This window comes from Phyllostomus hastatus, unplaced genomic scaffold (genome assembly GCF_019186645.2).
Source record: "Phyllostomus hastatus isolate PE091 unplaced genomic scaffold, TTU_PhHast_1.1 phas_scaffold_182, whole genome shotgun sequence".
NCBI classification, from domain to species: Eukaryota; Metazoa; Chordata; class Mammalia; order Chiroptera; family Phyllostomidae; genus Phyllostomus; species Phyllostomus hastatus.
In genome coordinates this window covers 20,338,771-20,352,230 of record NW_025334013.1, presented here as the reverse complement: position 1 = coordinate 20,352,230, position 13,460 = coordinate 20,338,771, and the positions used below count along the sequence as shown (strand labels likewise).

General features: G+C 43.5%; 1 protein-coding gene across 2 annotated transcripts in view; it reads right to left on the bottom strand.

Annotated features, from left to right (window-relative positions):
• The window catches only part of KPNA6 (karyopherin subunit alpha 6), a 43,001-nt gene extending 35,880 nt beyond the window's left edge, over positions 1-7,121 (bottom strand). Inside the window, exon 1 of one of the 2 annotated variants that reach the window (XM_045858611.1) lies at positions 6,996-7,121. In XM_045858611.1, the coding sequence (XP_045714567.1) occupies positions 6,996-6,999 (4 nt within the window). In that variant the 5' untranslated portion in view covers positions 7,000-7,121. Of the gene's footprint in view, positions 1-6,181; positions 6,545-6,995 lie in introns of those variants that run through there. The other variant, XM_045858610.1, reaches the window with a different exon arrangement.
• Positions 7,122-13,460: the final 6,339 nt, after the last annotated feature.

Sequence of the window (13,460 nt, the reverse complement as noted above, 5' to 3'; positions counted from 1 at the left end):
TCTGACCAAGCACACTCAAGTAAGCCTTACCTCTGCCAGACCTGTATAATGTCTGTTAATACTGGCAATTTTTGTCAGATGGCCAAGTTTTCCTGAAGAAAGTCTGAGAGTTATACCAAGCAAGTGAGGACACTGGCTCATTCACATTTAACATACTTGCAGCATATTGTAGTTTATGTGCCTAGTTATAAGAGGATTTATAAGTTATCTCGTTTTAACTAAATTAACATTTACAAAATGGATAAACAGTTTTCAGTCCTGTAAAAAAACTTAACGGAAGACAATCTAAGCACAAAAGAAATAAAGAAAAAACCCCCCAGCAGAATTGATGTCTCTGGAAGTACAAGCTCCTAAGTATCAAAATTTCATCTGCTGTATCACAATAAGACAAAACAAAATATAATGACCAACTAATCAAAACTAAGTCAGCCAGAACATTTAAATTATCCAGAAAACTATTTAAAATATGGATTTACAATCTCTTGTTTATCTTACTCCAAACATATATTACGCTTAAAGAAATAATACCTACTGAATACAAAATGCTACCATGATCAGCAAGATGTTTAAAAATACTTGTCTTCATCATTGTAATATGTGTTTTTAAATACATAGAATTTGGTAAAAATACATAGACTACATAAGAAATATTTTAGCCCAGTTCAGGTAGCTCAGTTGGTTGGAGCACTGTCTCAATTTGCCAAGGCCGCGGGTTCAATCCCGTCAGGGCACACAGGAGAGCCAACCCAGGAGTGCACAAATAAGTGGAACAACAAATTGATGTTTCTCTTTCTCTCTCTCTCCCTTCCTCTCTCTTTAAAATCAATTTAAAAAGGAGAAATATTTTGTAAAAAATCGAATATTAATTCTTGGGTTACTTTTGGCCTCAAACATCCTTATCTTTGGTTAGCTTAATGTTTTTAGATTTTAAAGTTAAGTTGTAATGTTTACAAATATTTAATCCATTAATATCATATGAAAACTGGGATTTCCAACTTCAAGGGGGAGAGGGCTAATGGAAAGGGACGGGAAATTAAGCAGTAAGGCTCCACTAGACCTACATTCCCCCAGAGCAACAACTGCAGAGAGATCAGTTGACTGCATGGGGCTCTCCAGTTGGCGGCCAGTCTCCACTTGGTTGATTTCACTCAATTACCCACTATAATCTAAACTCTGGGGATTTCAATAAAAAGATAGACTTTTGTCTATTTTGCTTACCACTGTACTTCCAGGGCCTTAGAACAGTCTCTGGCACATAGGCATTCAATAAACATTTGCTGAAATTAATAAATAACTGTTGCCTGCCTGGCCCCTAAAAGTATGAGTTTCTGACGAGTATGCACGTTTCTGCCTTCTGCTCAAAGACAAATTGACTCACCTTTATATTTAGCATAGGTCCTGACACATAGTAAGCACTTTATGTGTTCACTAAGTGACTAACAGCAATTAGTAATTACTTATTAAGTGCATACTGGATTAAATACACTAAAATGCTTTACACACATTAGCTCATTCAATCGCCCTAAACTCCAATGAAGTATATACTGTTATCCCTACTGTAGAGGTGAGGAAAATGAGGCTTTGGAGATTAAGTAACAGGCTGAAGAATTATCTCTATTATAGAGTGAAATAACTGTAACACAAGAATGAGTATGAAAAGGGCTATATAAAAGGCGAAAACAAAAGTGCTACAGAAGTCAGGAGAGTTCACTTTCAGTTTAAAAGGCATAAAATATTTGGGAAAGGTTCATAAAAGTGGTAGCATTTAAACTAGATCTTGAAAAACAGATGAGATTTCCATAAGAAAGGTACAAAGGAGGTAGTCTGACTGGAATGCAAGATAGGTAGATAAATGTTAAATGGAGTAAGATTAGTAAAGTCAAGAAGGGGGCCTTGAATATCATACCCTATAGGTTATTTTATCCTGTAGACCAGTGGTCCTCAACCTTTTTGGCACCAGGGACTGTTTTTGTGGAAGACAGTTTTTCCATGAACCAGGATGGGGGGACCGGTTTCAGGAAGATTCCAGCACGTTACATTTAAGCTCATCTCCTGCTGTGCAGCTCCTGTTCCTAACAGGCCTGGACCGGTACAGGTCGGAGGCCACGAGGTTGGGGACCCCTGCTGCAGACAATAAGGAATCAGCAATCAGCGAAGGTTCCTAAACTAAGGAGGAGAGTGACAGGAGAGGGGGGTGGTTTAGCAATGTTGCTGCAGCAGAACTGGTAGTGGCAGGGAGGCTACAGAAGAGATCTGGAAGGCCTGTTAGGTTATAACACCTTTTCAGTTGACACTATTTTTTGACATCTAGTAATTCACTGAATCTTCACTAACAGCAACAAGTACTGTTATCCATATTTTCACTTTAAGGAGCCTGACACTCAGAAAGGTTGCAGACCACAGAACTAAGACTCTTTGCAGCACTCTGCTGTGAGAACACACCACACAACAAAGCAATTTAGGGAGGACCTCAGTAAAGGATCACACAGCATCCAACAATTGCCAATACAGAAAAGGAAGAAAAGAGTAAGAAACCAAAGATAGTTATGATTTCTATCTTATACCCTAGTGTCTGGGCCAACAGCGCAATCATTAACGAAAATGCAGGAAAAGCAGGCCAAGAAGGAGTTCAGTGCTTATGAGATACTTAGGTGGTGACAGTTTAGTGCCTTCTCTGCAAGTAGCTGTTATGAACTGTGGGGTGGGTGGGCAAGGCTGGAGGGAAACTAAAAGAAGAAATGGGCTAAATTACTTTCTGACCCAGAAGGGTGATCAGTTACAAAGGTTACTTGTACCCAAAGCAAACTAGAAGTGGTCTTCAGTATACTGGTTAAGACCAAGGACAGAACAGTTCCAAAGCTGGCTAATTGAGTGGCTCAAAAACATAAGAGATCAAATTCTTTCCATCTTCTCTGCCCTCACACTTACAACTGCCTGCTCTTACAAATTCTGCCTCATGATTCCAGCACTGCTAATAGCAATTTCAGAGTCAAAAAGGGCGCTTTCCTTTCCAGAGGCAAAACACCACCCTACAAATAGCCCATATTTTGGTTAGAACCATCTGCCTGAGAAAGTGGTTCCCCTACTTGCTATCTGTGACTTTTCACAAGTTACTGAACTTCTGTGTGCTTCATTTCCCTCAACTAGAACATGAGAGTCTGAGGAATGAGTCAATATTACAGTATTTAGGCACTAGACCTTAAAAAATATATTACAGTACTTAGTACCTAGCACATATGAAGCTCTCTATATTTTTGGCTATTATAGCTTTTTAAAATCTGTTTTGTTTTGTTTTTTTTTTGAGGTTCTTACACTTTGGTGATACTTGGATTAATATATAAGCTGGGCCCTGGCTGGGTGGCTAAGTTGGTAGGAGCATCATCCCATACATCAAAAGTCTGTGGGTTCAATTCCTGGTACGGGCATGTATGGAGGTAACTGACTGATGTTTCTCTCTTACACTGGTGTATCCCGCTCTCTCTCCATCCTTCTCTCTAAAATCAATAAACATATCCTCAGGTGAGGGGTACACACACACACACACAAAATAATAAAACAAAATCTGGCAAATCTCTTTTAAATAAGGAAGGCCCTGGCTGGTGTGGCTCAGTGGATTGAGCGCCAGCCTGCAAACCAAGGGGTCCCTGGTCAGGGCACATGCCTGGATTATAGGCCAGGTCTCCAGTTGGGGACGTGTGAGAGGCAGCTGATCAATGTTTTTCTCCCTCTCTTTCTTCCTCCCTTCCCATCTCTCTAAAAAATAAAATCTCTAAAAATAATAATAATAAAATAAGTAAAACAGAAATATATAAGGAAAGTTTTTCCTGAAGTTACCCAGAATTCCCTTTAGGTCTGATTAGCCAGAACTACAACACATGCCCACACCTAAACCAATCACTGCCTAAGGAGTTAAATGACAATGATTGGTTTTGAGTTTATATTAATCAACACCTATCCCTGGGGCTGGAGAGGGGCTGCCAGATTCCCCATTAACACAAAACCACCAGTGTCAAAAACAACAACAGCAAAAACCCCACCAGTGTCTGCCAAGACAGTCTTGAGGGGCTGTGGTCTCTGCTAGGAAAGGTGAGAATACTTAATTTCCAGATTTGCAAGCAGCACCTCCACAGGGCTCCTATGGCAGTGAAACCACTACAAAGGTCTGTTAAGGCAAGTGAAGTTTGGCACAGGAGAAACAGCACAGGATATAGGCCAGAGCTGAAGGAGAGTATGAGAGAAATACAACAAGTTCTAGATCCATGTAGGTGTGGTGGAGGCCACCAGCCTTGGACTAGTTACCTGATCTCAAAGCCTCAGTTTACTCATTTATAAATGAGGAAAACCGAAACCAACTCAGATTCAGTGTTAGAATTAAATGTATCTCTACACTAGTTTCACTCCCATGGTACAAGGACCAGCCAAAACCAAAACACAAAACAACAAAAACCCCACAGTATGGGGGTGGTGAGAAAGACAGGCTGGGATGGGGAGAGGTACCTGAAGTGAAGTCCGAAAGAAAACGGAAGGCAGTCTGACACTAGACTGGAAATCTTTCAGAACCTTGGTCAGGTTTTGTTGCCCCAGTGAAGAACTTTCAAAGTCTACCAGAAAAGGAATGCTTTACTTCACACCTTATGTCTTCCAAAAGGTTTATGTGCAGCAAAAGGGGTAAGAATCTCATTTCTGGCTTTGCTGCTTACTGTGTTAATCTGCTCTGAGGTAGTTTCCCAATCTGTAAAAACTGAGTATATCTCCACCAATTTTATTTCACTGAATTTAATAACTCAACACCATCTCATTCCTGTTAGGCATCAGTGCTCCTGAAGTTGCAGGCCAATACAAAATCTGTAATATTAAAGCCCCTAAAATTTCTCATCGATAGCTAAAGCTGCAGTTACAAAGACAGGCTTATCAATCTTCATGGAGGATTCTGGAAATCAGAGTATTTAAGAGAAAGAGACTAATATTATCAAAGGTGGAAAAGAATCTGTTCTGATTTCTTTCTTTTTTAAAAAAGATTTTATTTATTTTTAGAGAGGGGAGAAAGGGAAAAAGAGACGGAGAGAAACAGCAATATGTGGTTGCCTCTTCCCTGCCCCCAACTAGGGACCTGGCCTGCAACCCAGGCATGTGCCCTGACTGGGAACCATACTGGTGACCCATTGGTTCTCAGGCCGGGGCTCAGTCCACTGAGCCACACCAGCCAGGGCTGTTCCGATATTTCTAGACTTCTTACTAGACTTCCAAGGCTATGTTGTATCTTTCGTTTTCAAACATCTTAAGAACACTGTCGCCCTGGCTGGTGTGGATCAGTGGATTGAGCACCAGACTGCGAAGCAAAGGGTCGCTAGTTCAATTCCCAGTCAGGGCACATGTCTGGGTTGCAGGCCAGGTCCCTGATACGGGGCACATGACAGGCAACCACACATTGATATTTCTCTCCCTCTCTTTCTCCTTCCCTTCCCCTTTCTCTAAAAATAAATAAAAAAAAAAAAAAAAAAAAAAGGAACACTGCCCCTTCTCCTCTTCCTAGAGATGAGTAAATAAAGGATCAAAAAGAAAAATAAAATTTATTGAGGCCACACTAAATGCTTTCCATATGTATCACTGCATTTGACATCAAAGTGACTTCTCTGGATGAGAGCTAGGAAGCCACAGGCAGGATTAGACTAGATTTGATTCTACAGTCAATGCCTTGCTCAGGGGACTAATTTGTTTTCTCAGGATCAGGGGTCTTAACAAAACTCAACCTCAGAGTCTCAGTTAGCTCCCCGCCCCCACATACAAACAATATTTGGTGTTAGCAATTCAATTTGCACATTTACAATTTCCTTCAGACTAAGTATTTCAAAGTGGGCTAACTAGCAAAAAACACACACAAAAACCACACACAAAAAAACACCTTTACAACTTTGCCTAGGGTTAAAAGCTTTCTTTTAACCAGCCCAAACATTAGGGGGCCAGACTATAAACTCTGGCTCTGGAGTAGTCACCCTGTTTTAGGCACTGTGTATCCTTGGGTAAGTTACTTTATCTTTTTAGCCTGTTTCTTTATCCATAAAATACGGTAACACAGTAGTATCAAGCTCATTAGGTGGCTCATATTAAGTAAAACGTGACCTGTAAAGCACTCAGAACAATACCTGCGCAAAGGAGGTGCTTAGTAAATGTATTTACTTACTTTGCTGGAGAGTAAAAACCACTGATGTTTCTGTCCTTAAGACCAAAAGCTTTGCCATAACATTCTCCCTGAACACAAACCTTGCCAGCCGGAGTCCCTTAAGAGCGAGCAACAGGTCGCTCTTTTTCTCCTAACCAGGGCCAGGGCCAGAAACCTAAACACCCCAACCTACGTGTGGCCCCAGGACTTGGCCTTTATTTTCTACCACCACGAAGGCTGTCACTTTGAGCCCAACCGAACCACCGCATTTCCGCCTGGGCTCGGGAAGTTCTCCCGGCCTTGAGCCGCCCAGGCTGTCTTTGGCATGGCTGCCCTTGGTTCCGGGCCGGGAGCTGGCTCGCCTGGCCTCCCCTCACCAGAAGAGTCTACCGGCGACGTAGATAAGATTGCCTTGACTTCAGGGAAACCAGTGAATACAGTCAAGATGCGCGTCGCTCAGTCTCACGCCTGGAGGAGGATCCCTGAGCGCCGCCCGGGCCTGCGGCGCGCAGCCCGTCCCCCAGCCCTAGTCTCCGCGGCGGAGGCTGGAGGGTTGGCCTCTTTCTAGTCCCCAGGAATGCTTGGGCTCTAGCCCAGGGCCACCACGTGGGGGGCTCCAGGCGTGGCAACGTGAACCAGCCCCCGAAGACTGCTGCCCGCATGGGCCCTGGCCGGCCCCAAACTGGCCTGAGCGGCACTCCCCGTCTGGTTTCTCCCCAAAACCTATTTAGAGGGGCCTCAGACATCCCTTGCAGATTGGAGGCAGGCTGTCGCCAGACCCCAAGCCCTGAGACTGCCTCCGCTCTAGTCCCAGTTGCCTGGTATCCTTACTCACCCATCGCGGCTCCGCTCGCTCCTACTTGGCGGCGGCGGCGGCAGCGGCGGCAGCTTCAGCAGACAATATGGCGGGCCTGAAGGACGGCAGCCCGAAACGGACAAACAACTTACCATTCAACCCTAGGAAGAAATGCGCCCTCAGCCCTACCTCCTAGTTTACACAGAAAAACCCTTAAAGAGACCGCAGCTGTTAAGGGCGAGGATTAAGGATGGAATATGAAAGAGATGGGTGGAGGCTGGAAGAGATATCTGCTAAAGATAGCATATCTAGGAGTTCTCATCTTTTTCTGTCTCTATTTCCTCTTTATTGTGCAGTCTCCTCCACTACAAACTTTTTCTCCCAGAAAATAATCCTTACTTTCATAGTTAAAGCCAATCATAGACCATGAACTGAATATGAGTAAGGACTCACTTTAAGAGGGGAAATGAGGTGCACAAGGACATAGAGATAATGAAATGAAGAATTCAAAAGTAAACAGGATTACAATCTTATTGGGAAATAGAAGTAGAAAAATGAGACCAGTGCAGTGCTTTAAAGTTGGCAGAGCTATTTCACCTGTTCTCACAGCAAGCTGTCTGAAGGCAGAGGTCAGTTCTCTATTTTTCATCACTGTCTCCACCTAGAGCATATCTAGTATGTGGTATGTGCTCCATAAATAACTGTTGAATGAATAAACAAACAAATGAACAGTTCTGTGAGTTACACAAAACATGGGAAATGATCTCTCTTTTAGAGATGAGAAAATTGAAACTCTGAGTGTTCCTGTGCCTTTTGAATCATGGACAGTATAGCTGGTATACATTTGGCCTCTGTTTTTGCATAATAATAGGCCACTCCTGGTGTTCCTTACCGCAACGCCCAGAGATAAGCTGTCTTCAAGTCACTGGTCCCAAGAGGGAGCGGTTTTTTGGAAGCAGAATGAGGACCTGGGCTTCCAGGTCCTGTCACAACAAATTGCCAGTTCTAGTGGTGTGCCTCCTCTGTTAAGGGAAACAACTCAAAAAGCCAACTTTTAGAACTCAGAGTCAGGAAAGGGAGTACTAGCCTTCTCTTTCTACTGCCACTGCTCAAGGTCAGACTTAGTATCTCCTGGTCTATTTTGCCTGCCTTCACCTGGCCCCAGGCTCCCACTTGTATCTACCACCTCCTTAAAAACACATGCCTTATCCTGTTATCCCTCTGCTTATCAACTTCCTACTGTCTGTCCTTAGGCAGTGCCCCAAAATTTCAATCTGAAACGCAGACTAGTCTTTACTGGCTTCTTGGGCCACTCCAGGATCCATCCATATTTAGGAGACCAGTTTTCCCCACATATGCTATTGATGGGGTACTCAAGAGTTGGAAAATTTTAGTTTAGGTAATTGCTAATAAGCTTAGTAATCAATATAGGTAAAAGCTACCGTTCTAGGACTGAAGTTCCATTTTTACTTCAGGAGACCCTAAACAGTTCCACCTTTCTGCCTCAGCAGGACTGCAAGCAATTCAATATGGTATCTGAGCCATTGTGCTCCAGGGTGAGAGTCTGCCTCCCAGGACACAGACAAAAGAATGCTCCACCCTCTATCTGATTAACTTTGTCCCTGAATTCCAAACCCCTTACCTACACTTTTCTTCTCCTTATAAAAAGTCAGTTTAAAAGGGAATTTAATAATAACAAAAAAAATTTAAAAATTGAATTTAAGACAGTCTGTTAGGGTACATAACCCACTAATTTCTCAAATCGCTGGCCATCTGAATAAAGTGCCCATAAAGATTCAATACCTGTCTCTGCTTATTGGTTCTGGCGGTGACAGGCAGTGCCAATGCTGGCTTTTCTGGTTTCATATTCTGGCCACTCCTCTGGGACGGACTCTGGAACTCTCCAGTAAGCCTGGGTATTTGGCCGGGAGTCCCACTGGCTGCCTGGACTTGGTGGGGGGGGGGGGGGGGCGGTGGCGGCGATGTGGATTTGGAGACTCCCTAGCAACTTCCAAGTGATTTTATTTGGGAACTCTCCTCCTCCGATCTGCACCTTGTCTTTACTTGTGATTGAATCACTGCTCTTTCTGGTTCAGATTACAATCCCAGGTCATGATTTAGATCGGCAGGAATTAAGGTACCTTCTGGTTTACAGAGCCCTGTCTGGTAAAAAGGTGTCTTCTGGTTTTTAATTAAGATGCCTTCTGTTTTTTGTGACGTCACAGAGTTCTGTCTGGTAGAATTGGGGGGAAAACCTCCACTTCAGGAAACAGCCCTTTTGGGAAAGTTTTGGCTGATTGGTCCACCTATGCTCAAAAACCTGTGACTAAAAAGAAAGTGCTTTTTATTGTAATACTGTCTTATGTATTGTATAATTTAGACTCAGGAGAGTACTGGCTGCTGAAATTGCTGTATTAGACTGCAACTGGAATTGTTTTGTCAAAGATCAGGGAAGTGGAATGAAGCGCCTTACCTAGAAGCTTGCATGAGTTTACATAATAAGGATGCAGGATTAAAAGGTAATAGATTAATGGTCCAGAGAAAAAGGAACTTGCCTGTGAATGATAGCAAAAGCTCAGAGGAGAGGGCCCAGGAAGATCCGTATTGCTGCAAGCATGATCATGGTTCCCATGGCCCCTCCAGCCCTGGGGATCTTCCTCCTTACTCAGCTGAGGGAACTGGGGAAAGTGAGCCTGAACTTGTCTCATCTTGAGCCCGATCTTGAACCTGTCAGGGACCCAAATTCGGTGGAGTACAAGACCCTCCCAGGGGCTTTTGTGAAGACTTCCAATGGAAGTAGATACAGAGGGCCAACTCGCTAGATATTATTGGGCATGTCCTCTGTTTTCTACATCAGACCTGTTAAACTGGGAAAACTCTGAAAGGGCCAGAATATATCCCTTTAGAATGGATGAAGGAGTGCACTCAGGCTTTTGAGCCCCTGAAGGTGTACCTGGCTTCTTGCACTGGCCTTGGGGCTTCAAAACCCACTAAAGTGCTCTCAATTATACATTCTTGAAAGGCAGGGCATTGCCCTAGGAGTCCTCACCCAAATGCCTAGTGACATTCCACAGCCCATCACATACTTAAATAAATTAGATCACACTGTCCAGGGGTGGCCAGCCTGCTTGAGAGCTGTGGCAGCCACCTGTGAACTTCTAAGAAGCTGAAAAGTTTTCCTTAGGACAGCCTATCACCACTTATGCACCCCACCAAGTGTTGAGCCTGCTGGAGCAAAAGGGAGATTTGTGGCTCACTGCTGGAAGAATGAGCAGGTACCAAGCAATCCTTCTCAACAATCCCAACATCTCCCTCAAAACTGTAAGTTAAATCCTGCTTCTCTTCTCCCGGAGCCTGACTCGGGGGCTCTAATACATGACTACTGAAATAATTGATGGTTTATGCTAGCTGAATTGATTTACAGGACCATCCTTTAGTAGAAGCAGACTGGACTGTACATGTGGATGGAAGCACTTATATGGACAAAGGAAACAAAGGCTAGTTATGCAGTTGTGACTCTTGAAGAAATAGTGGAGGCCTTGTGCCAGGAACCTGTGCTCAGAAAGCTGAACTGATCGCATCAATGAGGGCACTGGAATTGTCGCAGGAAAAGAGCATGAATGTGTATACCCACTCAAGGTACACTTGCCTAATTTCGCATGCACACGGTTCCATCTGGAATGAGAAATGACTATTAACTTCCAAATAAAAAGGAGATTAAGCATGCAGCAGAAATTTTAAAATTATTAGAGGCAGTTCAAGTACCTTTACAGGTGGCAGTTATGCACTGCCCCGGGCATCAGAAAGAGGACACTGCAGTGGCAAGAGGAAGCAATCTGGCTGATGGAGCAGTGAGAGAGACTGCTAAAGGAACGCTTATAATGCCTTTGGTACTTGTTCTAGACTTGCCACATTTTGACCCTGATTATTTGACTGCAGACTTAGAGAAAGCTGAGAGACGGAGTTTTGATGAATTAGGTGCTGATAGTGGATGGAGAAGGAATAAGAAAGGAGTTATACTGCTTCCTGAACATTTAGTAGAGCCAGTCATGAAACAGTTGCACGAGGCCACTCACTATGTGAGGGACTCGTTAACCACATATGTTAAAACCTTGGCTCACAGGTGCTGGAATTTCTAAAGCCATATGAAAAGTAATTGCTAGATATGTTGTGTGCCAGAAGAGCAACCCTAAGACAGATCCCTATCAAAAGAAAGGAGACAATACCAAGGACAAAGCCCATTTGAGCACTGGGAAATAGACTTTATCCAGATGCCGAGGGTCTGATGGTAGAAATATTTGCTAGTCTTTATTGACACCTTTCCAGGATGGATAGAAGCCTATCCTACTAGAATGGAAAAATCCTTAAAAGTAGTGAACAACTTACAGAAGAAAATAATTCCTCACTTTGGCCTACCCAGTGGCATCCAGAGTGATAATGGACCTGCTTTGTCTCAGAAATGACACAGAAGGTTAGTGAATTTTTAGGAATGAAGTGGACTCTCCACACAGCATGGAGACCTCAGGCCTCTGGGAAGGCAGAGAAGATGAATCACACTTTGAAGAAAAACATAGCCAAGCTGTGTCAAGAAACTCCTCTGCATTGGTATCAAGCTTTACCTATTGTCCTGCTCAGGATGAGGGTGGCTCCTCAAAGTGGGATTCGATTGAGTCCTTATGAAATTGTGTATGGGCGACCATTTCAGGCTATGATTGGAGTGGGAGATATGTACATAGATCAAGAAGTGAAGGTAAAGAAATATGTATAACATTTAAGTCAGACCTTAGCTGTCATGAATGACCTTGCTTGTATTAGAGAGCTCTCCCCCACCGGTTCACTACATTTCTGTGAGCCTGGAGACAGGGTGCAACTCAAGACCTGAAAGACAGGATCTCCAGAGAGTCAACAACAAGAAGAGTGGTCTGAACCTTGGGACGTGCTCCTCATCACCCCCGGCAGTGACACTGCCAGAAATAAAACCCTGGATTCATCACACAAAAGTAAAGAAAGCACTGGAGAACAATGGACCGCTGAACCTCAAGAAGACCTGAAAGTCATCTTTTGCAAACAATGACATATTCATTACTTTTTGTTTAACCCCATGTTATGGAGAACTTGTTCCTTTCAAATGAGATGAAAATATTTGGGTATTTTTAGCAAAAACATTGTAAACATCTCTGAATTTTGTCTTGCAGGAGGAACCTAGGTTGAACACACTTTCACTTCATGTTTTATAGGTGCTTGTACTCCCCTGGAAAGCCTTCCAAATTATACTTAGTTTAAGCATATCAATAAGAAAATAACCTACTCCGATATTTGTAATTGGGGTCCTGTGGTAACTCTAAAGGACAGGGAAATGTTTTCCTTAAAAGCCACTAATGTAGCCCCAGCTGGAGAGTGTGCAACTTTTGTCAACTGTGCTAAAAACTGTTTTGTGCTTTTATCACAGCTTGTTGCCTACAATGTGCCCCCTTCTGTGGGTCTGCAATTAAACATGTTCCTAAGCCTCCTACCAGACGGTCTAATGCTAAGATACGTTCTCAACAACAAAATGAGCACTTCCATAGGAAACTGATCTCACAAAAATAAGGCCGCTTAGACTATCAGTGGGGGAATACTGGGGGACTCAAGAGTTGGAACATTTTAGTTTAGGTCATTGTTAAGAAGCTTAGTAATCAAGGCCCTGGCTGGTGTAGCTCAGTGGATTGAGCACGGGCTGCGAACCAAAGCATTGCAGGGTCGATTCCCAGTCAGGGCACATGCCTGGGTTGGGGGCCAGGTCCCCAGCGGGGGCCACGTGAGAGGCAACCACACATTGATGTTTCTCTCTCTCTTTCTCCCTCCCTTCCCCTCTCTAAAAATAAATAAAAATAAAATCTTTAAAAAAAAGCAGCTTAGTAATCAAAGCATGTAAAAGCTATTGTTCCAGGAACTGAAGGAACTGAAGGTAGGGCCCACCCTGACTCCAGGAGACCATAAGCAGTTCCACCTTTGTGCCTCAGGAGGATGGCAATTCAGACGGTATCTGAGCCATTCCGCTCTACTGCCCAGGACACAGGTAAAGACCACCAGGGCATGGATGAGAGAATGCCACACCTTTTATCTGATTAGATTTTTTCTATGAATTCCAAACCACTTACCTACTTTTCTTTATAAAAAGGATAGGTTTAAAATGGAATTTGAGACAGTCTGTGAGCCCTGGCTGGTGTGGTTCAGTGGATTGAGTGCCAGCCTGCCAACTGAAAGGTAGCTGGTTTGATTCCCCATCAGGGCACCTGCCTGGGTTGTGGGCCAGGTCCCTGTTTGCAGGTGTGTGAGAGGCAACAGATCCATGCTTCTCCCTCACACAATGATGCTTCTCTCCCTGTCTCCCTCCCTTCCTCTCTAAAAATAAATAAAATCTTTAAAAAATTCTCGACCTTTACATAAATGAAATAAGCAAAGCAAATGCCACATCTCTCTGAGGGTTTATGTGAGTCAAACTGACAACATATGTTGGGAAGC